This window comes from Cricetulus griseus, chromosome 5 (genome assembly GCF_003668045.3).
Source record: "Cricetulus griseus strain 17A/GY chromosome 5, alternate assembly CriGri-PICRH-1.0, whole genome shotgun sequence".
In the NCBI taxonomy this organism is placed as follows: Eukaryota; Metazoa; Chordata; class Mammalia; order Rodentia; family Cricetidae; genus Cricetulus; species Cricetulus griseus.
The window spans coordinates 126,624,184-126,651,927 of record NC_048598.1 but is presented as its reverse complement, the minus strand read 5'-3'; the positions used below and the strand labels follow the sequence as shown (position 1 = coordinate 126,651,927).

Sequence of the window (27,744 nt, the reverse complement as noted above, 5' to 3'; positions counted from 1 at the left end):
TTTTATTTTTATTTTTTGGTTTATCCTTTTATTCATTAATGTACTCAAATATTGATTCCCTACATTTTGAAAGTCATTTTTTAATTGTTTTTGTTTTTGAGACAGTGTCTCTGTAATCCTGACTGTCCTAGAACTCACTGCATAGACCCGGCTGACCTCAAACTCTTAGAGAAAGATCCACCTTCTCTGTCCCTGAGTGCTGGGCTTAAAGACAGGTGCTTGAAAGATGTATTTTAAAAATTAATTTTAAGAAAATAAATCAGGGCTGGAAAGGTGGCTGGCTCAGTGGTTAAGAACACTAGCTGGTCTTCCAGAGGTCCCGAGTTCAATTTCCAGGAACCACACGATGGCTCACAACCATCAATAATGAGATCTGGTGTCCTCTTCTTGCCTGCAGGGATACATGCAGACAGAACACTGTGTACATAATAAATAAATAAATTAATAAATAAATAATTAAATCTTTTTTACTAGACAGGTGCTTTAACCAACTAAGCCATGGTGCTACCTACAGTAAATCTTTTTTTCTTTTCTTTTTTTTTTTTTTTAAGAAAAATAAAAATCAGGGCTGGAGAGATATCTTAGCCTTTAAAGGCCAAGGCTCACAACCAAAACCTGAAGAGAAATGACACAGTTCATATGCTGTAGGAGCTTGCAGTTGAAGACATAGAAAGCCTTGTTCTTTTTTTTCTTTTTTTTTTTTTCTTTGTTTTTCAAGACAGGGTTTCTCTGTGTAGCTTTGGAGCCTATCCTGGCACTCGTTCTGTAGACCAGGCTGGTCTTGAACTCACAGAGATCTGCCTGCTTCTGCCTCCCAAGTGCTGAGATCAAAGGTGTGCACCACCACCATCTGCCTCAACATTTTTATTGTTTGAAATTATTAAAACATTTTTAAGTTAAATATAATCATATTATTTTCCCTTCCCCACCCCCACTGTGTCTTCTTCTGCCGGCCCCTTCCTTACTCCCTCTCAGATTTGTAGCCTCTTTTCATTTATTTTGCACAAGAAAAGGGAATGCTTTGAAATGTGGTGTTTCTCCCACCTACAAATATTAAGGTGACCTTGCAGGCAGAGAGCCAGCTCAGGAGTTTTAATATTTCCCTGCCCTCATCTGCAGCACACACATAGCTTATACATGTGAAAAGGTTTCTCTAGTGTTATTTATTTATTTATTTTTTCCTAGTTTGTTCTCTCTCCAGCTCATTTGTTTAGGAAATAGAATAAGCCGGGTTCCCTCTAGTGGACAGAATCACTTTGTTAACATCTGTGCTGGCTGACCGAGGCTGGCGAGGCCAGGCCTTTATCATTGCAGGCATCAGCTGTTTCAAGAATAATAAATTCAGAGGTGGGGGTTTGGATTACCTCTCTTAAGAGGTTATACCAAATTTTATTTGTGTGCTTACATAATGTAAGTATTTTGGAATGGAACACTTGCTCGGCTTAATGATTCTAGCATTGAAGGAAGTACTTTAATGTGATCCCCATTCTTAGTTATTAACAGCTACTTTAACGTAACACACAGAGCAAATGGAAAAATCACAGGGAGCCCATTGTACATTAAAATTCGGCTTTTAGGTCCAGGATGTAGCTCTGCTGATAGAGCATTTGCTTATCCTAGCATTCAGGAAGTCCTAGGCTCAGTCCCCACCCAGTATTGCATAAAGTGGATGTGGAGGTACACACCGGTAATCCCAGTCCCTGAGGAGGTAGAGGCAGGAGGATCAAGAATTTACAATTATCCTTGGCTACCTAGCGAGTCTGAGGTCAACCTGAGCTACAAGAGTCACTGTTTGCAAGGATGACCTGAACTTCCAATCTGTCTTCCTTTCCCTGTAAAATGCAAGGGATATGTTACCTTGTCACATTTTATATGCTGCTGGGATTGGAACCCAGAGCTTTACGGATGCTAAGCAAGCACAAGAGAGCCACGACCCCAGCCCCTCCTTTGCAATTTAAAGTAAAAATATAAGTAGCATGATCACCTCATACCTAGTCACTTGTCTTCTGGGTGCTTTTCTGGACCAGGTTCTGCTGGTATCCAGTGGGTACAGGCTAGGGAGGCCACCAAATACCTTTGTAGGGATAAATCTTGAAATGGGAAACTGTGCAGGTCAGTCCTGCCAGTGGAGAGAAACCCTGCTCTAAATGACTCATTTTAAACTTGATCATGCTTCCCAAACAGCTGCCTTCCAGATGCCTCCTGGAACCAACAAGGGATGGTGTTCATCCTTCCCATGTTCACTGCTGGACTCCATAGCTGCGACAATGCCCCTCTGTTATGTTGAGATAAGGCAAGAAGCCAGGTGTTGGCACTCAGAAGCGTTCACTGCTCCTCCTGAGCCATCCTGTGGATGGGTAACTGTTCCTATTTCCAACTACAGATGTCCTTGTAACTTACCCTAGGCCTGTGGTCTCTGCTATAACCTGTTATGGTGCTGAAGTTTGTTCTGCTTTGTTGATTTTTATTTCATTACTATTTTTACTTATTTATTTATTTTTGGGTGCTGGAGATTGTACCTTTATGCTTGCTGGGCAAGCAATCTACCATCAAGCCACACACCCCCAGACCAGAATTTTGTTTTGTTTTGTTTTGTTTTGTTTTTCCGATACAGGGTTTCTCTGTGTAGCTTTGGAGCCTATCCTGGCACTGGCTCTGCAGACCAGGCTGTCCTCGAACTCACAGAGATCCGTCTGCCTCTGCCTCCTGAGTGCTGGGATTAAAGACGTGTGCCACCAATGCCCGCTCAGAAATGTTTTTAAAGTCTAAGCTAAGTGGTTGTTATTACAGACAGGCCTCACTTTTTGTAATTTACTAGAGTTTGTGTAGTGCTCTTTGGATGCGTGAAGTATGTACCTGGGCATCCACTTCAATGTTTGTCCATAGTGTTAATCCTTTTAGTAGTTTGTTCACTTTTCACCTTTTCAGCCTTAGCATTCTTCTTCTTCTTCTTTTTTTTAATATTTAGCTATTTTTACAATTATAATTTGACCTCCTCTTAGCTGGAAAATGGAGGCTAGAGCCAGATGCAGTTCTTAGCAGTGCTGTGTTGACACCTTTGACAAGAATACTTCGTTGTTGATTTATGCATACCTCACAGGCCCTAATACCTGGTCCTTTCCCTGCTGGGTTCCTAGTTGTTTCTGATCTGGTATTTATATGCTTCCCTCCCACACAGTACTGACCCCAATATGTTATTTGCTAGTTAAACCTGCCTCATTTGTTTTATTCTTAGTGGTCTCTGATTTGTTTTCCTGTTGTTTTACATTGTTTGCTTATTTACATATTTTTGAATCCGTGGTTCCCCCCTTTTTCTTTTTTAAAGGTTTATTCTTTTATTATGTATACAATATTCTGCCTTCCTGTATTCCTACACGCCAGAAGAGGGCACCAGATCTCATTAGAGATGGTTGCAAGCCACCATGTGGTTGCTGGGAATTGAACTCAGGACCTCTGGAAAAGCAGCCAGTGCTCTTAACTGCTGAGCCATCTCTCCAACCCCTCATTCTGACTTTTATTAGTCTAACCATCATGACAAATCAAAGAGGCCCATGAGATGTTTCAGCAGTTCGTGTAACACAAACGCTTGATGAACTGAGTTTGGTCCCTGGAATCCCTGTAAAGTTGGGAGGAGGGAATCAAGTGCACAAAACTATTCCCTGCCTTCTGCATGTCTGGCACCCCATCATGCACACACATACTTACATTATAATAAATGAAATTAAAGAAACGAAGGCCAGAATACTCTTCCCTTGAACTTGATTCCCTTAAGAGTGTTACATTCTCTGTAATGGTTGAATGTCAGAGAAGCAATGTTCAATAGAATGTCCCACAATAATGAGATGGTTCTGTGCCACATGGGTGACCCATCCTGGTCACTAGCAAAGCACAGTTACTGAGCATTTGAAATGTGGATTGTGAGACAGAGGGGCTGAATTTTTTAATTTTAGTTAATTTGTACTAAAATTGTGATTAGGGTTGCCTGTTGGATGGGACAGGTGTTTTTAATTGATCTCCAACAATGTGGTTGATTCTCAGGCCAGCAGCACTATCGTGACCCATGCACGTGTTAGAAGTATGGAATCAGCTGAATGGGGTGATTCCTTCCTGGTAATCCCAGTACTTAGGAGACCAAAGCAAGAGAATTGCTGCAAGCAGAAGGCCAAGTTGGCCTGTGTAGTGAGGTGCAGGCCAGCCTGGGCTACGGAGGGAGACCCTTTAAACAAAACATAACAAAACTAAGCTGGACATGGTAGTGCACACTATGGATCTCAGCACTCAGAAGGCAGAGGCAGGCTGATCTCTGAGTTCAAGGCCAACCTGGTCTACGTAGTGAGATCTAGGCCATCTGGAGTTACGTGGTGAGACCTTGTGTCAAAAATATAAAAGCAAAAACAAGAAACACAAAGACCCAGCAAAACCCAACTTAAGATCCACAGGTGATTGTGCACACCAGGTCTAAGAAGTCATGGTGCTTGGGTGAGCCTTGGGTCCCACAGAGAGTCAGAAACCTGCTGCCTTCAATGATTCTGATTTAATTGGTATTAGGTATGGCTCAATTATTGGGTTTTAAAAATATATCCCCAAAGTAATTCTGATTGTATCGCAAAGATTAATGGTGTTCTGTGTCTCTGGGTATCAAGTCACCTGGCCTCTGGTAACAGTTCAGACTCCTCAGCTTCAGTAAGCCCAGGTCTTGATTATTCGGTTGATTCTGGTGCATGTGGTTGGGTTTGAAAATCCTTTGTGAACTGGGCTTCGAAGGGATTCAGAGCTCCTCCCAAACAACCCTGACCTGCACCTGTATCTGAAACCCACTTCTGAGGCATAACTGAAGGGATGCTTTTGTCGAATACTTGTCATTGTCACTCTGGGTGTTTGCACAAAGCTTCCTAGTTGCCGGTTTTTATTAGCTGATGAAGTTTTGGTCTTTAAATGTTTCTCCCCTTTCTGAGAGGTCACAGTATCATTAACATTTTGGTTTTTAAAGTTGCTAGGAAGTCTGCTAATGACAGCTTGTCACTTCAGTCAGTTTGCCTGTTCCTGAAGGTGCAAAGTGGAAAGCCTCAGGGTCAGAATGTTCTGGAGTGTGGAAGGGAGAGGCACAAGGGAGCCCTACCCACCTCCAGTTTCCTCACTCAACCTCATGGCAGTCAGCTGAGGGAGGTTGGTGTGGAGCCATGACGGCAAGTTGTCTGGAAGATTCAGATCCCCACTCATTCGGGACTGCAGGCTACTGTGTCAGGAGTGTTACATTCCATTGCAGTATTCTGTCTTAGGAGCTGGGGAGGAAATGGATACTAGGCAACTCTTTAGTATATTTTTTTTGTTTTGATTTTGAAGGTCTTATTGTGTAGCTCAGGCTAGCCAGGACTTTTTACACAGTTCAGGCTGGCCTCAAACTTATGGCAGCTCGGTATACAGGCACATGTGTAATTCCAGTACTTGGAAGGCTGAGACAGATTCTGAGATCAAGGTTATACCAGGCTGCCCTGTCTCAAAAGACCAAAAGAAATGAGAAGGTGCTGTGTGATGCTGGGATTGCACTCAGGACCTCGTGCATATGCTGTCATGGAGCAGCATGTATTTTTAGCTGCAGGTGGTTGAGTTTTTTGTTTTTAGATTCATTTTTATTTAACATGTATGTCTGTGCACCATGTGTCTACCTGGTTCCCAGGCCAGAAGAGAGCATTAGATTCCTCGGAACTGGAGTTACAGATAGTTGTGAGCTCCCATGTGGGTGCTGGGGATTGAACCCAGGTTCTCTGCAAGAGCAAGTGCCTTTAACCACTGAGCCTTCCTTCCTGCCCACCTGCTGAGTTTTATATGAGTTAAATCCTTTTGTTTTGTATGCAGAAAGCTTCCAGTTGGCAGCTTGACTTTGTTAGGAATTGTTATTAGCTGTTTATTTCTGAATATTCCATAAGAATTGACCATGGGTTGCAAAAGCTATAAAGAGCAGACTAAACTTATGGGAAGTTTCTTAAAAATGTGCTCTAAATTTTCTTACTTCTCTGATGATAAACTCTAGTTTCAATCCTACAATAAAAATTTAGATATAAGTAAAAGTGAATGAGTTTTGTTTTAACTTGTGAAGACAAAAAATGGCCAGTCAGCATCATTTTCTGTTGCTGTACTTGTCTACATAATGGAAAACCTGAAATCAAAAATAGCTGTGTATGAAGAGCTCACACCTGTAATCATAGCACGTGTGAGACCGTAGCAGACAGATTGCTAAGATCGTGGCCATACTGAGCTACAGAGAGATCCTTCCTCATAAACAATTAATTAATTGCTTAATGAAAAGAGCGGGCCTGGTGATGAAGTTTAGTGGTCGGAGTATTGCCTGGTATTCATGAGGGCACAGGTTTTGACCCCAGCACCTCATAAACCACATCTGTGATCTGAGCACTGAGGAGGTGGAAGCAGGGGAATCAGAAAGCTCAAGTCAGTCTCAGCTACATAGCAGGATCGAGGCCACTCTGGTATGCCTGGGACCCTGTCTCAAAAAGAAAGATCACGTGCTGTGGAGACGGAGTAAGGGACATGTGCCTTTGTGGGGATTAGCCTTTTCATCCCTCTGGCAGCAGAGAAGAAGCAGTGCTGAGGTGATGGGGTTTAAGATTGCATGTATGCACGTGTTTATATATGTGTGTAAGTTAACACTGGAAAGGTCCTGAGACGGAAGGAAGAGAGCTTACGGGAAAGGAGAGAGGTAATAATGGGCATGCGTGTGATGGGAAAGCAGAAGGCTGCTAGCTGGGCAAAGGGAGGAGGCCAGGCATCGGGGAGGAAGGTGGGGAATAGAGTCTAATGATGTACATGCTACAAATGCCATCACAACACCCTTCATGTTGTGGGCTAACTTTAAAGATTTAAAAAATGTTATGTAACCACCTCTGTGTTGGAACATATTTTGGGGGGCAAACAGAAACCATGTTCCTGAGCCCTGGTCACTCATATTTGACTAAGAATAAACCATTTCTCATTTTAAAAAGGAAAGAAAGAAAAGGAAGGGAGGAAATAAATAACAAACAGTATAAAACAGTCCGGAAAGAAGTCCTTGGCCACTAGAAGGCCATGCTTGCCAGGAGGCCTCTTGGGTGGAGGTGTTTCCTAATAGGAAGGCTATGATCTGGGAGTTGTAGGGGAGAGACGCTATACTGGGGCCTTCCTAATTGGTCCCTTCCTGTAAACTGTAGAGGACCCTGTACAAGTAAAGGCTCTCTTGATTTCACCTAAAACAAGAATGGAACTGATGCCACCTGTGCCCAGCAGCAAATCCTGCAGGAACTGGTGTCCTTCCTGGGAAACTGGAGCCTCTATTGTTTAGCATGAAAAATTCACAGGCTGACATGCCTTCCTTTGAGTCAGTGGTGCCTGTCTTAGTTACCTTTGCATCACAATGATAAAACGCCCGGACAAAAGTACTCCAGCTCTTTCTGCTGTCCTTCCACGATGCTCTGATGGTGCTCATGCATGTCCCGGCTGATGCTCTTAAAAGCATTAACAATGTCGAAGAGAGGGGCAAATGCCAGGTCCTTCTCAGGCTGTGCTCCACAGTCATTGCCTTGCTCCTAAGTGTGATGGTGAAGTTTGGCTACTTTGGCAACTTTGAAATCACCACTGATCACAGAGCTGGGAAAAATCACTGTAACCTCACAAGGAGGTTGCAGTGTGGGGTGATCAGCCCAGATCTGATGTGCAAATCAAAGACCTAGAAAAATGGCAGAACAGTCTCCTCAGTTTGTTTTCATTGTATTGACAACCTCAGTTGGCATCATGGTCCATGAAGAAACAAGACAAAAGCTCACAGAACGGGAGCTGGAGAGATGACTCAGAGGTTAAGAGTACTGGCTGCTCTTCTGCAGGACCTGGGTGTAATTCCCAGCAACCACATGGTGGCTCACAACCACCTGTAATGAGATCTGGTGCCCTCTTCTGGCCTGCAGGCATACACATACGGACAGAACACAGTATACATAATAAATAAATCTTTGGGGCTGAAGGGATAGCTCAGCCATTAAAGGCTAGCTCACAACCGAAACTAAATAAATCTTTGAAAAAAATGAGACTTTTCCCCAGGTCTGTGAAAGGTTTCCTTCCAGCCTCATGCTGGAACAAGACAGATGCTTAAATAAAAGACTGAGGAGTGTGCAGAAAACCACACTAGCTGGATAAAGAATTAAGTCTTTTTGCCCCTTTGAAGGTAGGGGGCTGCTTGGAAAAGGTTGGACTCTCAAAAGGAATTTGATGTTTGGAAATTAACACTGTCTAACTTTGTCTTTCCTCTTGGCCATGTACCTAGTGTGTGTCAGTTCCTGGAGCTGTGTCAAAGTCCAGATGGTGGCTTTGGAGGGGGCCCTGGGCAGTACCCACACCTTGCACCCACGTATGCAGCTGTCAATGCGCTGTGTATCATTGGCACGGAGGAAGCCTACAACGTCATTAACAGGTAAAGCTGCAGGCAACAGTGGAGGAGACTCAGGAGGGCTCCACCTACTGCACTGCACTGACCATTGGTTGCCTTTTTCTGCCCTCTCCCCACTGTTCTCAGACAGAAGCTTCTTCAGTACTTATACTCCTTGAAGCAACCCGACGGTTCTTTTCTCATGCACATTGGAGGTGAAGTGGATGTGAGGTGAGTGGGACCGGTGTATCCACGGCTTCTAGAATGCACTTACTTAGAGCAGCTCAGCCTAAGAAACATGGCAAGCTGTTACTTTGTGCCATAGACTGATGTGTAAATGTTGTGCCCTTGGCACAGTGTCATGGTCATTGCTAATATGGTACTAAGGTCCTCCAATGTCATTATCTCTTAGCTTCTTTTATGTAAATGTCAAAATATGAGTTGGGTAAAAACAAAGTCAAGTGCTTTAGATTTAAATGCAAAATACATGTGTTTGGTGTAAAATAGTTTAATGTAAGTAATTACACAGTATAATATAATCTGTCACCTCTCTTGGAGAAGCAAGCCTAGAGTTGACTCTGTAAACACGTTTTGGTTGCATTTGATGAAATCCTGAGGGTGTTGAACACCCAAGGCACACCGGAGTTCCTCTGTGGGGTGCAGAGTGTCTTGTGGGCCAGTAGACTGCAGTTTAGTAGACTAGAACCAATTGGTTGGTACCCATTGGCTCAAACCTAGTATTTTACTCAAGAAGTGTATCTGGCCTGGTATGGTGGTCTGTGATTGTGATCTCAGCTCTTGGGAGGTGGATCAGGAGTTCAAGGACATCCTTGGCTATATCATGAGTTCAAGGTTAGCCTAGGCTACATGACCATGTCTGAATTAAAAAGAAGAAAAGTGGCAAAAAAAAATACATATTCATTACACTAGCAAGTAGCTATCTGACTGATGGGTAATCAACCTCTGAGACGTGTAAAGCTTCTGAAATAAGTAATTTCTCTCTTTTTTATTATTTCTTTATTTGCATTGCTGTTTTGCTTGTATGTATGTCTGTGTGAGGGTGTCAGATTTTGGAGTTACAGAGAGTTGTTAGCTGCTATGTGGGTGCTGGGACTTGAACCCAGGTCCTCTGGAAAAATAGTTGGTACTCTTAACCACTGAGCCATCTCTCTAGCCCCAAGTAATTTCTCAAACGCCGTGGATCATTGAGATTGTATAACATTTAGTCTGGGAGAAATACATTTTTGGGAGGAGGTAAAGCTTTTATATCAGAATGACAGAAAGAGATATCTTTCGTCTGTGTGTGTGTTTTGTTTTGTGCTAGGGTCTCACTGTATAACCCCAACTAGCCTGGAACTTGTTATATAGACCAGAGATCTGCCTGTCTCCTCAAGTTTCTGCCTCATAGTAGATTCTTGAGCACATTCTTCACAGGAGTGTGCTAGCTGTGTAGCTTTTAGCATAACCATTAGACTTTATGGCATGGTTAGCATGGTGTCTTCAGAAAAGCCAACCAGGAACCGGTGAGATGGCTCACAGGTAAAGGCATTTACCTCACAGGCTTGAAGACCTAAGTTTGTTTCTGGTAGAAGGAGTGAACAGACCACACAGAGTTGCCCTCTGACCTCCACACATGTGTTGTAGTAGGCACATTTTTATCCCACATGAGCTCATAAACACATGATGGCAATTTTTACTAGACAGGCGCTTTAACCAAGTAAGCCAGGGCACCCACACAATGATAATTTTTAAACCATTTTAGATGATAATTTTTAAACCATTTTAAAGAAAACAGGCCAGCCAGATAGACACCTTCTTTGCGTCCTACAAAGCACCAGCAGCTGAGTTCTGGAAACACAGGTCTGTTCTGAAGCCCTGAGCAGTTTGTGTACCAGGACATGAGAGGAGTACTTGAGGATAAGTTCAGTAAGTTTCTGGTAGCATCTAATCTCATCAAGTGACATAGTACCAGGTTATGATGATGAGGCCTCGTCACCCCTCCAGGAGAGGGCACACTCTTTTGAGTGGCTTTTGCTGTCAGTTGTTTCCTGGGTATTTGATCTGCTGTCAGTCTGCTTTGTCTGAACCAGGTATGGAGACTTCCTTACCTGCCTTGACGTGAGGCCAGAGCTTAGCTAGAGACCGCACTGCTATTAGAGTGTAGTGGCACCTTGCAAGGCAATCTAGTTTTTAATAATTATTGAGCTGGATATGGAGGCTTTCAGGAGGCAGAAGCCAGTCTGGTCTACAGAGTAATTTCCAGGATAGCCAGGGCTACACAGAGAAACCTTGTCTTGAAAAACCAAAAATAAAATAATAAATAAATAAGTAAAAATAATAAATTGAAATTGGGCGTGGCAGAACACACAGAATATTCAGCATTCAAGGGGCTGAGGCAGGAAAATAATGAATGCAAGGTCTGCCTAGCCTACATAGAGAAACCCTGTCTCAAAACAGGGTGTGATGGCACATGCCTTTAGTCTCAGCTCTCCAGAGGCAGAGGCAGGCAGATCCTTTTCTGTGTTCTTATTCACATATGCTAGACAAATGCAGGGCAACTTCTCCTGTCCATTTGATGTGTTCCTTAAGGAGCACCTGGCCATAATCCTACCCTACTGTGTGGTCTTGGACCAATCTGCCCTTGAGCCCACAATTGTCATTTGTACAGTGGATGAAATATTTGAATGATGGATCAGACCTGTAGGCATCCTCCAGTTTCCTTGTCTTGCCTGGCTTCCAGCTTATTAATTCCACAGCTTTTCACTCCATCTTGTATTTGGTTTTCCTTTGCTTAGAAGCACCAGCCAATGCTCAGGAGAGAAAATTGGAAACTGAGGACAGTTTATCACCTGGCGAACAGTTTACTCCAGTTCCTGGTTAGACAGAGATGGTCTCTTGATCTTTGGGGCCTAGAACAACTCTTGGTAGTTTCTAAGAATGCCTTATTCAGGTGAGGTTAGCTTCTGGGTACCTCAGAAACCTCCGATTAACAGTTAAGGAAGGAGCCAATACTAGCAGGGCCTGGCCTGTAATCCCAAACTCCTACTCACGAGACTGAGCAGAATTGCAAATTAAAGGCTAGCCTGGCAACTTTGAGACCCTATCTCAAAATGAAAAGTAAAAGGAGAGATTGATACGCAGCCCTAATTGAGAGCATTTACCTAATATATGTGTGTGATTTAGGGTTTCCCTTGCTGTGAAGAGACATCGTGACCACAGCAACTCTTATAAAGGAAAGCGTTTCACTGGGGCTGGCTTATAGTTCAAAGGTTTAGTCTGTTATCATCATAGCTGGAAATGTGGTGGCATGCAGTCAGACATGGTGCTGGAGAAGTAGCTGAGAATTCTACATCTGAATCAGCAGGCAGCAGGAAGAGAGACTGGCTTGAGCTTCTGAGACCTCAGAGCCAGCCTCCTTGTGATACACTTCCTCTAACAAAGCCAATCTATTTCAACAAGGCCATACATACCTCCTAATACTATGGACCAAGCATTCAAACACATGAGTCTATGGGGGGACATTCATATTTAAACCACCACACTATGAGACACAGGGTTTAATCCCTAGTACAGGAAAAACAAACAAGCAGCGTGGCAGTGGTGGCATACACCTTTAATCCCAGCACTCAGGAGGCAGAGGCAGGCAGATCTCTGTGAGTCTAAGGCCAGCCTGGTCTCCAGAGCGAGTGCCAGGACAGTCAGTGCTACACAGAGAAACCCTGTGTCAAAAAACAAAAACAAAAAGTCATTATTTGTTCATTTTCTGAATTAAGTATAAAATTTGTAGTGTTCTCTGGGGATAGAGGAAAGACAGCACGTGACAGAGCAGGGTGTGTTCAAGAGATGAGAAGTTGGTTGAATGCAACTGTAGGAGGCCAGGGGCAACAGTGGGAACAAAGAGCTGGAGGGACAGGCTCATTACAGAGGCTGACAAATACATTCTGATGGCTTTCAGTAGGCAGGGGTATGATCTGATTTGTGCTGTGTTAGTTTTCTGGTTACAGTGAATGGGGTATAATGTCTTAGTGAATGTCCTCTGGTTTCTGGGCTGGAAGGAGGGAGGCAAATGGTTGATCCGGGCGGATGATAATGACTTGGGTTTGGATGTCAGTGGTGAGGAAAGAGAAAAGCAGACAAAGAGAGCTGTGATGCTGGAAACGGGGAGGAAGGAAGAAACTACATGAAAAGTTGTACCTTGTTCCTTTCTTATCTCTCTGTGATCCAGGACTAGTGGTTTTGGTATCTGTTGTATGACTTTTCCTGGGAGTCTGTTTCTGTTCGTCTCAGTTAAAAAGGACAACAACAGATCAAAGAAAATTTCATCTAAGCCTAGCTTGTTGAACCATTGAATTTATTGGGGTTGTTCACAAGGCATGGGTGACTTGGGCAGCTGGATTTCCAAAAGCCTTCAATGGTGGTTCACAAGAAGCATGAATGATTTGCATTCATTGGATTTCCCATCTTCCATCAGTCTTCCACTTCCTATGTACTCTCGTACCACCTAAAACAACATGTCACTGGGTCAGGGTTACATGTACCTGGTGGAGGTCAGGAAGGAGTGAGGACTGGAATCTCGGGTGAAGGTCTAAAGTCAGAAGGTCTAAAGATCTTCCCTGTTCTTCTCTAACAAGGGAACATTAGTAGGTTTAATCTTCTGAATGTCTTCTGATTTTAAGAGGGCAACAGTCATGTCATGCCTAGGAGGACAGGATTCTAGAGTACTCCACCCCTTCTCTTGGATTTTATATCCTTATATTCTGCCGTATTCCCTGAACCTTGGAGGAGTTACGTAGATGTATAGTTATTTGCTGAGCAGCAGTATAGAACAGTATAGAACACAGCATGACACTTTCATCAATTTGACCAATTATGAGTCTCTCTGGTAACTGCTGTCCACTATTAAAAGTTTTTTGCCACTTAGGTTCTACAGTAGCAGTAACCTATGGATGTAACAGCAAATGTTTACAAGGTAAATTGACAGACAAATCAAAACTGTTTGTCAAAACTATAGCAGTAGCCTTCCTCCTGGCACAGGTTTACAATACTAAACATAGTTTCCCTCCGTGAAGAAAGTAGTTGGTTGTACCTGTAACAGTTGTACCATTGTTTCACTAGCAGGCACATTTTGCCTGTTATGTTGATGACATTAACACACAGAGTGCACAACCAAGCAAGACTGTTGGTGACAGTTTTCTCCCAGCAGCCAAGACAGTGTCTTGTGTCACCACAAAAATCAGCCAGTGTGGAGTGAGCTCAGTCCCAGCTTGATTCCTCCATATTCTACAACCAGAGCACATGGTATTTCCAGCAATAGGGTCTTACTATTTAGTTCTGTGGTGTAACCAATAGTAGTATAGCCTGTGTAGTCGGACTTTAGGGATCTCCCTTGCCAATAGCAAGTAGGAGATACCCCAACACTCAGGATACATTCAAATTCTTTAACTTGGTTTTTTTTTTTTTTTTTCCTGTTCTTTTAGATGCTTTTCCAAATCTTTAGGGAACCTAGAGGTTAACACTACATCGTGGCCTAAGGAAACCTTTTCAAAAAGGAGAAGGGCGGCAGGATCTCCAAATGTCCACCACGGGCTATTCCAAGGACCTGAGAATAGGTCTTAGGATTTAGTGGCTAGGGGATAATTTTTTTTTTAAGATTTTATTTATTATGTATACAACATTCTGCTTCCATGGATATCTGCACACCAGAAGAGGGCACCAGATCATAACGGATGGTTGTGAGCTACCATGTGGTTGCTGGGAATTGAACTCAGAACTTCTGGAAGAGCAGTCGGCGCTCTTAACCTCTGAGCCATCTCTCCAGTCCCGCTAGGGGATAATTTTTAAACCTGTTAGGGAGGTTCAAAAGGTTCTATTGCTTTTATTTATTAGTTATTTAGTTATTTGCCTCTGTGTAGCCATGGCTCTCCTGGAACTCACTCTGTAGATCAGGTTGGTTTTGAACTCAGAGATCCAGCCTGCCTCTGCCTCTTGAGTGCTTCTGGGATTAAAGGCATGTCTGCTGTGCCTGGCTTTGACCACATTTGAGTAGTTTCCTCAAAACGGCAATGTTGGGTACAGCAGTGCAGATGGAAGGCACTAGCTTATTTAGCTCACTGTATCCAGAGTCATTCCCTATCTTACTTCCTAATCTTGGGGCATTGCCATAGATCACCTGCACATCTGCCCACATCCAATGGGCTTGTAGAACAGGCTTGTGCTGTACTGCCCAGCCTAGGGCTAATGAGAAGCAGGGATGCATGCTTGCTTACCACACCTATTGCTTGATCAGGGTTCCTGGGTTTGGCAAGCTCCAGGCTAGTACTTGAACAGACAACCTTGTCATCAGCCACAGCTGGTTATTCCAGGTGTCCTGGGTTGGATGAAGAATGTCTACTCCCAGTATATTTTCAAGAGTGAAATATATATAGAACACAGGGGTGGGGGGATTGTTAACTCCTGGCAAGATTTTTGCTTACATCACTCTCTGTGTCTGTCCACTGATGTCCGTTGTCCTTGGTGACCCTGAGGACCTGCCAGGAACTAAGGCACTCATGGCTCTAGCAGCTTTGCACATTAGAAGAGAGCCAATAAATCCTCAATTCTATGTGGGGCACTTAGTTGCCCTGCAAAGTGCTTGTGTAGAAGTGGCCACCACATTAGGGAAGTGGCTATGGCAGTTCTCACCCTTCCCCCACAGCAGTGGGCACATTGGGAATCACCTGCCCCTCTTCCACCCCTTTGGTGACCTGTTTAAGCACTCAGGAACAGTGGTTCTCCACCTTCCCCATGTTGTGACCCTTTAATACAGTTCTTCATGTTTCAACCATTTATTTATTTATTTATTTATTTTTGGATTTTCAAGACAGGGTTTCTCTGTGTAGCTTTGGAGCCTATCCTGGCACTGGCTCTGGAGACCAGGCTGACCTCAAAGTCACAGAGATCTGCCTGTCTCTGCCTCCAGAGTGCTGGGATTAAAGGCGTGAGCCACCAACACCCAAAGGCATGAGCCACCAACACCTGGCCGTTTCGACCCTTTAATACAGTTCCTCATGTTGTGGTGGCCCCAACCATAAAACTGTTTTCATTGCTATTACTATGACTTGTAAAGTAAATATCTGTGTTTTCTGATGGTTTTAGGGATTGTTAGGCAATCCAAAGGGGTCATGACCCACAGGTTGAGAACTGCTGTTCTAGAAGCTCACAAGCAATGCATTTGGCTTTCTGTCAGCTTCTCTTTAAGAACTCCATGTAAACACAAATTTTGCCTCATTTGCTTTCAGATGACCTAGATAGGCTCTTTTATCTGCTTTTTCTTTTTCGATTTCCCCTCTTGATGGATTTGGCGTTTTACAAACTGGATTGACATGTCAGTGTAAGTCACTCAGATCCACCAGTACCTCTCCTACTCACCATGGGGACTAGCAAAGCCCCAGAAGCCCCATGCCAGTACCAAGACTCCCGCTGCGCTAACTTCTTTCTTAACTCCCATGCCTGGCTCCCTCAGTAGCATTTCTACCTAGGTTTCTCCCCCTGTTTGATTCTTCTGATGTGTTCCAAATTCTTGGATTGCAGAAGGGGTTATTCACAGATCCAATTTGTCTTTGCTTTTGTTTGCCCCAGCCACAAGAAATGACAGTCCAGCATCTCCATCTCATGTCTTTTTTAAAATAACTTAATTTTATTTTATGTGCATTGGTGTTTTGTCTGCGTGTATGCCTGTGTGAGTGTGTCAGATCCTCTGGAACTGGAGTTACAGACAGTTGTGATCTGCCATGTGGGTGCTGGAAATTGAGCCTGGGTCCTCTGGGAGAGCATCCAGTGCTCTTAACTGCTAAGCCATCTCTCCAGTTCCCCCCACCCCCACCCCATCTTACATCTTTATCCAGGTTACCTACCCTGATCAAAGATTAACATGGAGTACAACCCCCTCATGCCTGTTTCCCACTGTAACATCTCTCACGTGGGCAAATTCCTCCCTCCGGGCAGACAGTTTTAGCTGCAGGTCTTATCAGCTGTAGCCTTGGTTTTCTTGCGCTCTATTCCATCTGTGCATGGAATCTATCAGGGATTATATTATTGAGTCCATCAACCATCTGAGGAGCATGTCACCCTGTGCCCCATAGAGGAAGGCCTTCCATGGGATTTCTCCTTCCGACTTTGGAAACTGACAGTCCCTCTTGGGGGCAGACAGCTTCTGTTTCACGTCTTACATCAGTATGGGGGTAACACACACTCACCATTCCAGCATGGCGACATGCTAGTCCATACCACATGGGGAAAGATGGCCATATTGACACTTCCTCCATGGAATGTCTGCCCTCCAAACAGCTAAGCCTTAGTTACTGTCCTGTCTCCTTTAGCAGAGACCATGGAACTCATCTTTAATTTTGTTTACCCTGTTTGGCCTTTATTGTTATATGCCTCATCCCCGGGGTGGGGGGGTTGGGTTTCTATTCACCCTCAGTACAGAGGGCAATAACAGACCAAAGAAACAATCTAGTCACGATAGCTGCGTCACTAGACTCCTCACCCCGAGTCAACCTTCTGCCTCCTGCATACTTTCTAGCACCTAAGACCATGTGCAGCTGGGTCAGGATTATATGACCTAGCTGCTAATGGGGGATGGACGGATTCAGAAAAGGAGTGGCTGGAGTCTCCACTAAGGGTCTGATGCCCCTCCCCCTTCCTCCTCCCACACAGGGATATTAATAGACACTATCTTGTGAGGATCTCATTCAAGTAATCACAACTGCTCTGATTTCAAGACTGTAGCAGCCAAGTCATGCCCAGAGGACAGGGTTCCACAACGGCCTCCCCTGTCACTTGTTCCACTGATGAGAGGGAGACTACATCTCACGCCCCCCTCCCTGCCTCATGAGGATTCAAGAGCCTCTGAAAGCAGTGCAGAGCCTTTGTGAGAAGCTCAAGGCCTGGGGGAAATTAGAGCCTACCTTCAAAGTTAACATATGGTAAATGACAACATCTGGTGCTAACACGCTTGCCCCTTGTCTGCTCTGGATGCCTCTGCTGTGCCTTTGGCCAGTGGGAGCCTGGCTGGTCACAGTGCTGGAAGAAGAGTCATGCCCATGATTTCTACAGAGATTCCTGTGGAATGCCTCAGTAAGTTTGGCTTCATGTTAAGTCTATACAGGGAATAAGAAGCCAAACAATCTTTTCCCTCCCTTTCATGTTCCTTCTGAGCTCTTAGGAAAGGAATTTGTGAGTAGAATTAAAACAAATAGTTTTTGTCTTTCCATGCTGGGTATTTGAAAAAGCAGTCTCTGTGTTCTGTGACAGATGGAGAAGATGAAAGAGTGTCCTGAGAAGATTATGGCTGGAAGAATAGAATGACGAGAGTTAAATCAAATGGATACATTTTATTTTATTAGCTCATTTTCAGATAGGAGCTAGAAATATAGCTTGGTGGAAGAGTATGCATATTACGTGCAAAGCTTGGGTTAGACCCCCAGAATTACCCAAAAGCTATGTCTCATATATCCCGAGCTGGCCTCAAATTTGCTATGTCCCCGAGGATGGCTTTGAACTTGTGATCCTCCGGCCTCTGCCTCTGGAGTGCCGATATTATAGGCATGCACTACCATACCCAGTTTGGTAAACCTAGGGGTGTGTGCATGCCGGGCCAGCACTTTACCAGCTGAGCCACATCCTAAGCCCTGCTCCCACTTTTTCACTGAAATCTGTGTGTGTATGTGTATGTGTACGGGATGAAGGGCTTGAAATCAGAGCTCTTTTCTCTAGAGGTGTAAGGATGTCTATTCCTGTCTTGTGTGTGTGGCCCAAGCAGCCATTAGAATATGGTGGCCTGCTTTGGAGTGTGTCTGTTGGAGGAAATGTAGAGCTAACCTTTCACACACATCCTTCTTCCAGACAGAGGTCCCAGGTCTGCAATGGTGAGATGTCTGGATGAGTGAGGAGAGCCTCAGCAACAGCTGGATGGGATGGTGGGAACTGTTCAAAGTCTTTGAAAAAAGACTCAATCTATTTTTGAGATGAATTGATATGGCTGCTAATTCTTCAGATGGAAGTCTGCCTGTGTGGAAGCAGGGAGACTAGAATGTCATGTTCCTTCACTGAAGCCATGTTGTGAGCAACTCTATCCAGACAGAATATCACACCTCTGGAGACCCAGGAAGAAGGACTGTGTGCCAAGAGCGAGATGGAATGTGACTGCAGCTTGCTAGGCAAAGCAAACAATCTACCCAAGCAGTTGACTGAGTCTTGTCCTGGCTTTTCTTGGAGCCTAACATGTTTCCCTCTGTTTCTGTCTTTTCAGAAGCGCGTACTGCGCCACCTCGGTGGCCTCTCTAACCAACATCATCACTCCAGACCTCTTCGAAGGCACTCCTGAATGGATAGCAAGGTGGGAAAGTCACATGGTCCCCAGTCCTTCGAGAGCAAATGGTCAAAAAAGTCAAAACTTAAAAGTCTGGAAGGGAGCCGGGTAGCGGCGCACGCCTTTAATCCCAGCACTCAGGAGGCAGAGGCAGGGAGATCTCAGTGAGTTCCAGGACAGCCTGGTCTACAGACTGAATTGCAGGACAGCCAGGACTAGACAGAGAAACCCTGTCTTGAAAACAAAAAACAAAGAAAAAGTCTGGAAAGGAATATAAACTTATAAGAGATGTCTTAGGGGTTATATGTTGTTCCCTTTACAAATACTTGAAACTAGCTGGGTGGTGGTGGCTCGTTCCTTTAATCCCAGCAATCAGGAGGCAGAGGCAGGCAGATCTCAGTGAGTTCGAGGCCAGCCTGGTCTACAGACTGAATTGCAGGACAGCCAAGGCTACACAGAGAAACCCTGTCTTGAAAAACAAACAAACAAACAAACAAACAAAAAAACAAAAAAACAAAAAAACAAACCCCAAAGAGTTGACATTGTTTTCAGACTTTCATTAATGTGGTGTTATAGTGTCGAATGGCACAAGCCAAAAGCTTTGGTGTGTAGTATTGGTGGGAGTCTAAATTGCCTGAAGCATTTTGTCAGTATCTCAAAACACCCTGCTTATGAAACCCAATAACTCTACTCCTACAGAAACTCTCACCCACATGCATGGAAGAGACAAAGACTTGTTTCTAAGAGCAAAAAGCCTGAAACAGGACTGGGTGCTGTGGCCCAGGGTAGCCACACTCGGCCTGCAATCACAATACTCAGGAGGCTGATGTTAGGAGTTCAGTGTCGTCGTCAGTCCCATCTTGAGTTTTAGGCTAGCCTGAGCTTCTAAAGGCCCTCTTAAAAATAAAAACCAAAAGGCATATATATGTATACATACATGTCATGTTTATTCTTTATTTTTATCAAAATGGTACTCATTACCATGTAAATACAATGCAGTGTCACCAGATGATACTATGATCATATTTTTGTATAACTTTCATTTTCCTGGAATTAGTATACATATCATAAATGTATTTATCAGGACTTCATCTCTAAATTCACCACCAGTACTACAAAGTTATTTTTCATACAGTCAAACATTAGAAATAATGTTTTCTTTTGTGTACGTATTTTCGCACATGTATGCGTGTTTATTTGTGAGTGTGTGTGTGTGTGTGTGTGTTCTGGGTCATTCCCCCCCCCCCCCCCCCCCCCCCCGAGCCCTTGCCCTCCCACTTCAGAACTAGACAGATTGCTCTCAGCTTGCTGCACAGCAGGCATCTAGAAGCTTCTTTACAGCATGAAATTCACTTCCTTTTTCTGGTTTGTTGGAGTCCCTGTCATTTTTAAAAAATGATTATTATTCATTTTAGTAAAGTGCAATACTTCAAAAGTTCTCAGAAAAGGGTCCCTGGAAAATGCATTTAGCTCCTACGTGTATTTTTATTTGCAAGCCTGCTTGGTAGCCTATCTGGTTAGAGATGAATAGGTTGGCAGTGCTGTAGACTGTATTTTTCTGAAATTTGTAAGCATTGTTCCATCATCTTCTGACTTTCCATGCCATTGTCAATGAATCTGATTTTCACAGTGACTATTAGTCCCTGAGGACACGGTGTTTTGTAGAGTGATGATGGTGTTTAGAGGCTGAGACTAGGCAGTCCCTGGATTTGCTTCTTTTTAGTGCTCTGTTTCTCAGTTTTTATTCCTTCCCAGTGTACTTTTCTTCACTTCCCAAGGCAAGCAAGTAATTATATCTGATTTAAAACCCTTGGGGGAGCCAGGTGGTGGTGGCACATGCCTTTAATCATAGCACACGGAAAGCAGAGGCAGGCAGATCTCTGTGAGTTCCAGGCCAGCCTGGAGTACAGAGTGAGTTCCATGACAGGCAAGGCTACACAGAGAAACTCTGTCTCAAAACAACAACAACAACAAAACAAACAAACAAACAAAAACCTTGGGAGAACTAGGTGCAGTACCATAGCACTGCTCAGGAGGGTAAAGGTAGGAGTTTGGTACTAACCAGTCTGGACAACACAGTGAGACCCTGTCTCAAAAAGGTGGCGTGTGTGTGTGTGTGTGTGTGTGTGTGTGTGTGTGCGTGCGTGCGTGCGTGCGTGCGTGCGTGCGTGCGTGTGTAGAGATGGCTTAGTTGTTAAGAACCCATTTCCAGAGGATCCAGGATCAATTACCAGCACCTTCATGGTGCTCGTAACTGTCTGTAACTTGCATTCTAAGGAATCCCATACCCTCTGATGGCCTCCATGGGCATGAGGCATGCATGTGGTGCACAGGGAAGCCTGTAGGCAAAACACTCATTCATAAAATATACATGCATACATAAAATAACAATTAAAAAATTAAAAATTAAAGCCCATGTCTAGGCTTTTTCAGCATGTAGGTAACTTGAAATTGATGTGTCATTTTCTTGGGTGTTCATGTGTTGAATAGCTTTGGACTATGTCATGGACATTGTGGTTGGTGTATTGTAGAGAATGAATTCTGTTAGATTGCTTCAAAGGATGTTTTTGTTTTTAGCAGACAAGCCACTTAAGTCAGACTCAGACTGTAAACTTCAAACAGTGATCTGCCCTGCAGTGGGCAGCAGCTCAGGTCTCAGAGCAGTTTGGATTCCAAGCTGCTCTGTTTGCCCACTGTGTGTGTGTTTTCAAGGTAGAAACTTGAGCTGATGCTGGGTTTTTCCATCGCTGACTCTGCTGGCTTGTCCTCACTTTCTAGTAGCCTGTTTCTTCCTGCTAAAGATGGTGGCTTTCTGTTAGTGTTTTTAGCTGCTCTGCCCTGCCCCAAGACCCAGGCTGCCACTGCTACCACTTGGGTACTATGGCCATCCCCTGGGCAAATCAGAAGGAAAAAAAAAATAAAAAAAAAAAAAGATAGAGTGGCATAGGAGAGCAGTTTTCTGTAGTTGCTGGCTCTTAGTTTTAATGCTCCACTGAACTCCCTGTGACTTTCTTTAGTCAGCTGGGCCTTGGAGGTGTTTTGCACTGTGTAGGAGTGCCCAGCCCAGTCTACAGGAGGACTCATTAGCAGACACTCACTGAACGTGAAGATCTGACTGAACCAGTTTTACTATTTATTACTAGCTTTGGGCCTTGGACATATTTCGTGTGTTTGTGTCAATTGTATATAAATCTGGAATACACAGGATTCAAGTGGGTGTGCCTCTGATGATAACCATAGTGCCTGCTGCCATGCCAGGGCCATCAAGATGCCCCATCTCCTGGGCAGTTTTGTTTTGCTTTTGTGTTTTATCTCCATCATCACCCCATGTGCCTGCCTTGAGACTTTGAGAATCTTTATTGGTGCTGTTAAGAAACTTCATGATGATGTCTTGGTGTGGGTCATTTTCACTGTGTATTAGGTACTCGTTTGGAAGCACACATATTTCAGACCAAGAATTTGCATTGCAGTATTTCTTTGGCAACTTCTTTGTTTTTATTTTTGAAACAGGGTCTCACTATGAGCCCACAGCTGACTTTTAGCACCACTGGTCCTCTTGCCTCAGTCTCCTGAGTGCTAGAATTATAGGCATATGCTGACATACTCAGCTTGCTCCTTTTACAGAATCTAATTAGAGGTATTAACCTCATTTAAAAAGACTTTTTATCAAATTTGTTCTTAGACAGTTTTATATATGTATATAGTACATCCTGGCTACAGTCACCCGATCCTCCCTTACCTCCCTCCCACCAATTTCCCACCCTCTCTCCACGTCCCTTTCACACTTAAATGTCTTTCTGTTTTGTTTTGTCATCCAGGGTTGTCTGTGTAACCATGGCTTTGGGGCTATCCATTGGAGCTTGATGGGCTCCTCAATAGATATACATACAACTCAAGATAATGACTGCCCCTCCCGTGGGAGGGGTGGGACTCCGTGAGCCACCCCCCCCCCAATCCATAACTAACCATTGACAAACCTTGTGCAGGTCCACTGCAGGCAGCCACAGGTGCTGTGAGAGCGTGACTGCAATGGCTGTGTTCTGCCTAACATAGCATTACACAGCCCTTATATTCTTTCCAACCCTGGTCAGATGTTCTCTGAGCTGTAGAGGGAGCTCAACATCACTTATTCTCATCTCCTTATCAGCTGTACGTGTTTACATTCACCACCATTAATTGAGGAAGCAGGCTTCTCTGCTTAATGTTGAAAGGGACATTCGGGGCCTCATGTGGCAGATTGACCTAATGGTTTTTATTAAGCCCGTTGAGGGTCTGTTTCTATCTCTTAACTTTTTCTTGTATTTTCCAAGACCTTCCCTTACTATTTATCTTCTCATCTTTCTGTTGCGGTTTCATTCTCTAATCTTGCTTTTAATTTTCCAGAGTTCAGTTGCCCCCCTCCTGAGTACTCATTTTTTATATTCTCAGATGTTCTGCTCTGTCATCCTTGTAACTTTCTTCATATGGTATTATCTAAGATACAACTTTAAGAGGCTACAGAGATGGCTCAACAGTTATGAGCACCGGCTACTCTTTCAGAGGACCTGGGTTCAAGTCCCAGCAACCACATACATGGCAGCTCACAACCTACTATAATTACAGTTCCCAGGGGATCTGATGCCCTTTTCTGGCTTCCATGAACACTGCGCACGGTGTACAAACATACATGCATGCAAAACACCCACACACTAAAACTAAATAAGTCTTTAAAAAATAAAAAATAAGACGGAACATTAAGCAGTTTTCTTCTGTGCCCAGCATTGTCTCCTTTGCTTTTGAGGATGGGTCTCTCGTTCATACTGGAGATTTGTGCACACATCTAGTGCTTAGCTACTCTGTTCATATGGAGTCCATCACTAAAAGGCTGATGAGAAGTCATTACATGAAAGTGAGCCAAGGGGCTGGAGGGATGGCTCAGAGTTTAAGAGCACTGCTTCTCCACCACTGACCCAGAACTGAGGAAGGCTTCTCTAACCAGCTGTTTAGGGACCCTTAGCCCTGTCATCTAGCTTTTAGGGTTTTGTTGTTAGCCTGTGTTCATGTCCTCTCCTGTTTGCAAGCTCCTCTCTCTCCCTCTCCCTCTCCCTCTCCCTCTCCCTCTCTCTCCCTCTCTCTCCTTCTCCCTCTCCCTCTTCCTCTCCCTCTCCCTCCTCCTCTCTCCAGGTGTAACCCTGACTGTCCTGGAACAGAGGACATCTGCCTCTGCCTCTGCCTCTGCCTCTGCCTCTGCCTCTGCCTCCCGAGTGCTGAGATTAAAGGAGTGTGCCACCAACACCCTGCCTCTTCTGCTTTCTTTACCCTGGCCATTTGTACCTTTTACATCCTCTTATTTCCATTTTATTGGGCTCTGGTAGTCAGTCCTTTATGTTGCCCAACTGTGTGTTGATGACAGGATCTCATGAAGCCCAAACTGGCCTTGCACTTGCTATATAGTTGAGTTTGGCCATGAACTCTCATTTTCTTCTACCTCTAAGTGCTGGGATTACAGGCAATATGCCACCATGGTCATTTCCAAAGAGTTTTATTAACTGAAAAAAAAAAAAAAAAGCAAGGCACAGAAGAGGTTGTATCGTGTTCCTCTTTGTGTAAAAAACAAGAAAAGGAAAGCAGAACATGTGTCTGTAGTGTGTAGATAAAACATGCTATTTGGGCTGGAGAGATGGCTCAGAGGTTAAGAGCACTGACTGCTCTTCCAGAGGTCCTGAGTTCAATTCCCGGCAACCACATGGTGGCTCACAACCACCTTGAATGAGATCTGGTGCCCTCCTCTGGCCTGCAGGACACATGCAGGCAGGAGACTGTATACTTAATAAATAAAATTTTTAAGAAACAAACAAACAAACAAACAAAAAAACCATGCTTGTTATAGTTAGGCAAGGAGAAAGTCCTAGTTTTGTTTCCTGTTGTTTTTATAAAAATATCCTTTCAGAAATCATTTGGTGGAGGGTGGTGGTGGTTTGTTTTAGCTCAGAAGTCTAGGTTACATCATAGACAGAAGTAAGTAAAGGCAACAGGAACTTGCTAGTCAAGAGCAGAAAGAAATGGATGCATGTGTGCCCACTAGTGCTCAGCCCACTCTCCCACTCTTACTCTGCTAGTGCTCAGCCCACTCCCCCACCCTTACACTGCTCAGGACCCAACCCAGGATCCAGTGCTGCCCTCAGTGGGCTGGGCTTTCCCACATCAGTGAACACAGTCAAGACACTCTCCCACAGACACGCCCACAGGCCAGCCTTCTAGACAGTCCTTCATTGAAGCTCTCCCCAGGTGACTCCAGATTGTGTCAAGATGACAATTAAAACTAGTTATCATACATATTTTGTTGTTGCTTTTCTTTTTCTTGAGACAGAGGCACACTGTGTAGCCATGGCTGACCTGAAAGTCACAGAGATCCACCAGTATCTGTTTCCCAAGTGCTGGGTCTAACAGCATGTGTGGCTTCAGACCTTTTTTTTTTTTTTTAATGTATTTTCTTCCAGTGTTCTGGAAATTCAATAATATAGCACATTGTTATTTTCTAGTATTTCCTATAAGAAGTGAGGCATTTTCATAACCAGATCTGTAACACTATTTAAACACTGGATAGTAGTTTGTTGTCAGATGTGCCATAATTTATAGAAGAGCCCCTCCTCCCCCACATTTGAACTTCTAAGTTGGCCTGACACTCTGCTCTTAAAAAAGGAATGTAGCCAACATTCTTACAGTGTGCTCCTTGGACACACTATTGCTTATTGTGTAAAGTCAGTTCCTAGAAATGGCCCTGCCTGGCTGATCCATAGATTCTGCATGGGCCGGGGAGACGGCAGTAGATAAGGCCCTTGCTGTGCAAACATGAGGACCAGAGGTCAGATCCTCAGCACCGTGTAAACTCTGGGCAGTCATGGCAGCTGCCTGTAATCCCAGCTCTTGGCTGACAGAAACCGGACATTCCCTGGGCAATGTGAGACACCAATTCCCTGGGCAATGTGAGACCAGCCAGACTGGTCAGAATTGGTGAGCTCCAGGCTCACCCAGAATCCACCTCAATAAATAAAATAGAGATCCATCAAAGAAGATGCTAAAGCCAACTTCAGGCCTGCACACGAGCCTGCACACACGTGCATGCTCACCCAGGAATGTGTATGTACACCTGCCATGCACACGCACATATGCACACATGTATGCACACCACACGTACATATATATGCTCATGCTTTCTGATTAGAAAACACACTATTAATAGGTAGTATAACCCCAAATAACATTTATCACAATAAATGGATATTTTCTTTTACTTTTTAGATTTTTGAAACTGTCTTATGTAGCTCTCGATGGTCTGGAACTAGCTCATGTAGAGCAGGCTGGCCCCCAATTCAGAGATCTGCCTGCCTCTGCCTCCCAGGTACGGGGACTAAAGATGTGTGCTATTACACCATCTTAGATATTTTAAATATATAGAAAATCCTAAAATTTAAAAATAAAGTTTATTTTTGAGCATTTACAAGCTGGGAACAGTCTTATACTTAAGGTTTTATTGTTTGTATGTTTGTTTGAGACAGGATCTCCTCTGTAGCCAGGCAATCCTCTCGCCTCAGCCTTCTAACTCCTGAAATTACAGGCATGAGCCATCACACCCGGCTATTTCAGTTACTGGAGAAGCTGAGGTGAAAGGATCACTTGAGCCCACCTGGGCAACACAGTAACACATAGCTCAATTTTTTTTTAAGTGTGTGTGTGTGTGTGTGTGTGTGTGTGTGTGTGTGTGTGTGTGTGTGTTAGGAATTTTAAGCCAGGCAGCCTGGTAGTGTGGGTTTGTATTCCAACTACTCCAGAGCCTAAAACAAGAGCATCCCCAAAGCAGTTCCTGCCAGGGCTACAGAGTGAGTATAAGGCCAGCCTGGGCAACTTAGGGAGACCTATGTCACAAAACAAAGAGTGGGCTGAGGTCTGGCTCAGTAGTAGAGTGCTTGCTTGTCTGGCATGTACAACACTCTGGGTTTGCGCTCCAGTACCACCAAAACAAATAATAATAATAAAAAACAAAAACAAAACATCTCCCCCAAAATCTGAGGCATGGTGTCTCACATCTGCATCCCAGCACTTGAAGGGTGGAGGTAACACAAGACAGGGGCATCAGAAAGCTCAAGGATAGCCTGGGCTACATGAAGTCCCATCTCAAACAGAAACAGAAAAGAAAGAAATAAGAGAAATATATAGAAATAAGAGAGGTGGGATGTGGCTCAGTAGTATAGCACTTGACCCGCATCTGTGAAGTCCTGAGTTTGGTCTCCAGAGCTAGAGTTAAAAAGAAGAAACTAGACAAAAATAAAACACACTCACTAATAGACCTGGTACTCACAGATAACCAAAGCCAGCAATTATTTTTCGATTTTACTTTAACTTGATGATTCTGGTATGTATAGGGACTTTGAGACTTTCCCCCAGTGAGTACTAACCTGTGCTACTATCTCTCTTACATAAGTGGACAGCTTCTAAATCTCCAAGTCTTTTGGTTTTGTTTTCTAGGGAAAGGAATCTGCAAACATGAATACGTCAGGGTCTGGGGAGATAGTTCAGCCCCCAAAGTGCTTCCTGCACGGCATGAGGCTCTGAATCCAACCCCCAATAGCCATGTGAAAAGGCAGGCATTGTGGCACATGCCTGTCATCCCAGCACTGGGGAGGCAGATTTAGGGGATCACCAGAATTGATTGGCCAATACATCCTAGCCAAAAATATGAGCCCCAGGTTCTAGTGAGAGACTCTCAAAAAGCAAAGTAGATAGCTATCCTGAGGAGCGACACCCAAAGCTGACTTCTGGCCTCCACATGCACGCACACACACATGTATACATGCATACAAGTTAATAAATCAGCATACTTGTATCCATGAGAGTAATGGCTTCTGCTTTAATCAGAGCAAACTTATTCTCTGTACCCAGGATATGGGGAGGACACTTGTCCCCATCTACACACTTGCCATGTCTTCCTTTTCCCACTCTCGTA

General features: G+C 44.1%; 1 protein-coding gene across 1 annotated transcript in view; it reads left to right on the top strand.

Moving 5' to 3' along the window:
• Positions 1–27,744, top strand: part of Fntb (farnesyltransferase, CAAX box, beta) — an 80,664-nt gene that overhangs the window by 34,476 nt on the left and 18,444 nt on the right. Inside the window, exons 5-7 of the mRNA XM_027418322.2 lie at positions 8,309–8,455; positions 8,558–8,641; positions 18,702–18,788. Coding sequence (XP_027274123.1) covers positions 8,309–8,455; positions 8,558–8,641; positions 18,702–18,788 — 318 coding nt within the window. The remainder of the gene's footprint in view (positions 1–8,308; positions 8,456–8,557; positions 8,642–18,701; positions 18,789–27,744) is intronic.